This window comes from Typopeltis vanoorti, chromosome 9 (assembly GCF_054136105.1).
Source record: "Typopeltis vanoorti isolate ZY-2024b chromosome 9, IOZ_Tvanoo_1.0, whole genome shotgun sequence".
Classification (NCBI taxonomy): Eukaryota; Metazoa; Arthropoda; class Arachnida; order Uropygi; family Thelyphonidae; genus Typopeltis; species Typopeltis vanoorti.
In genome coordinates, this window is record NC_143557.1 from 101,079,362 (window position 1) to 101,081,808 (window position 2,447).

Here is a 2,447-nt window from a genome sequence, read left to right on the forward strand (position 1 = left end):
AACAGTGGTTGAAAAAAGTGAAAACAAGGGTGTTAAGTTTATCGAAATATCAGTACCAGGAGATAGTCGGATTGACGACAAAGAAAATGAAAAAATCACAAAGTATCGCGATTTGCAAATCGAAGTTGAACGAATCTGGCAAAAGAAAACGAAAGTTGTTTCCATAATAATAGGTGCTTTAGGCGCCATGCCTGAAACATTGAAAGAACATCTAGAAGCACTCGAGTTAGATGAATTAAAAATTGGACAGCTGCAAAAGGCCGCTTTGTTCGGCACAGCTTTCATTTTCAGAAAGTATTTCCACAACTCATAGGCCCTTGGGTAGGGCTCGAATTAGTGGAATATAACCAGCCTTTTCTTAAGACTGAGGAAGCAAATCAAGCTTTGATGAATATTATATATATTAATCTTAACTGTTCAAGATAGCCATGCAGTTCGTCTCCATGCTTCAAGGCTCACTGATAATGATCCCAACTGCTAAAACAGTAGTTACCAACATTTTTTGGATCGTGCCCCATCTGAACGCCTCAAAGATTTTATGCCCCCTCTAGCATAACTAATTTAGTCAATTTCAATCTCAAATCCCCACGGTTTGTAATATCCAGACGATTTCGTTTTTCAGTAACAAGTCATTTACAGCACTAAAACTACATTCAACTAAATATGATGACGGGAATAGCAACAGTAATTTTCTTGCAAAACTAGTTGAATTTGGGTATTTCGTTTCTGTCTCGTCATTGTTCCTTTAATGCTGAATAAAGTTCTACTAGACTCATCATTTTGCATTTCTGAGAGTTCTTCTTGATACTGCAAGGTCACAACAGTTAGGTCCACTTGCATTGGTTGAGTTATCCAAGATTGAAAATAAATTTCTTTTAAATCTGAATGCCAGTCATTTAAATCACAGCCCATTTTGCTTAGATGATCAACTCTAACAAACAGTAGCATGAGTTACCTCACACTTATTTAGCCAATAAAATTGGTCTAATGGTTTGTCTGAACCATTATTTTGACATAATTGAAGAAATGCAATGAAACCATCTTAGCCATTGCATCAACATGGATCTTATTTGCTCCCTGCAGTTGCTTATTTTACATATTCAGCTTTAGAAAGATATCTGCCAAATGACTCACAAATGCATGACCATCAACTGTTTGTAAGAGTTTAATTTCAGGTTTGTCATTCAAAAACTCACTCAGAATATCAAATAGTTCCATGAATCTTCTCAAGCAATTCCTTTGCGACAGCCATCTCACCTCGTTGTGAAGCAGTAGTCTTACATGGTCAGCAGTTTTATCCACGCAAAATTGTTTGAAGAGAAACTCACATTTGATATTAGCTTTGATAGTGTTGATACATTTTATAACTGAATTCAATATCTCATTTTGAACAGGTGAAAGTTTTTTGAAAACTAAATTTTCTCTGTGAATAACACAATGCACAAGCCACATTACAGGATTGTCATCCTTCATTAATTTTAAACAGCCACTTTTCTTGTCCATCATAACAGGCGCGCCATCTGTAGCACAAGATGTAATTTTTTTCATTGATATTTGAGCTTCGCCTAAATAATATTTGAGTTTATTTGATATATCCATGGAAGTAGTGGTGGTTTTCAATGCTTCACAGAACAACATCTCTTCAGCAAATTCACCATTGTCAATATATCTTACATAGGCCATCAATACAGCCTTACTCTCTCTTACAGTTGATTCATCCAACTGTATTGAGAATTTCCTTGATCTCAACTTTTCAATAAGTTGTGTTTCCACATCTTTTGCCATCTCATCTATCCTACTGCTAACAGTGTCATTGCTCAGTGGCATTCCTTTGATAACTTTGTCATCTTTCTCCAGAACTGTTTTGAGAAAAGTTGATATCGCTGGTTTAATTAAATCCTTCCCTATAGTATGATTTTTTCCTGATTTAGCTATGAGCAGAGAAATTTCATAACTAGCTTCAAGAGTACGATTTTGGGTAGCAGTTCGTACAGAGAACAATGAATCTATTGTTGATCTTTTTTCAACCTTCTCCTTTAGAGACTTAAATTGGTTCAAATCATAGTTCATAAGTGCTATGTTTCGCCTTCAAATGTGTTCGAGACGACCTTTTTTTCATTGATTCGTTGGTCAAGCAATATTCGCACAATAGACTGAATGGTGACCGTTCATCCTGAGGAATGGGTATGAAACCGAATCAAACTTCAATCACACCTCACACTCCCTGAATGATAACAAGAGCAAGCGTGAATTTCAAGACCAGCATTCGCCCCTGATACAAACACATATCACAAATAAAAAGTTAAAATAATAAAAAAGCAACTTTTGGGTAACCAGAAAATTAACAACATGTAAAAATGTTACATAAAAAACGTCTGCTAGCAATAAAAAACATTGACAACAATGAAAAAATTAAACAAACACTTGTTGTTTCTATACTGTTTACT

General features: G+C 35.3%; 1 protein-coding gene across 1 annotated transcript; it reads right to left on the bottom strand.

The window, feature by feature from the left end:
- Positions 1 to 1,092: 1,092 nt before the first annotated feature.
- Positions 1,093 to 2,070, bottom strand: LOC150103308 (protein ZBED8-like). Its single transcript, XM_090398441.1, has one exon. It carries the CDS (start codon positions 2,068 to 2,070, stop codon positions 1,093 to 1,095), a length of 978 nt encoding a protein of 325 aa, XP_090254567.1.
- Positions 2,071 to 2,447: the final 377 nt, after the last annotated feature.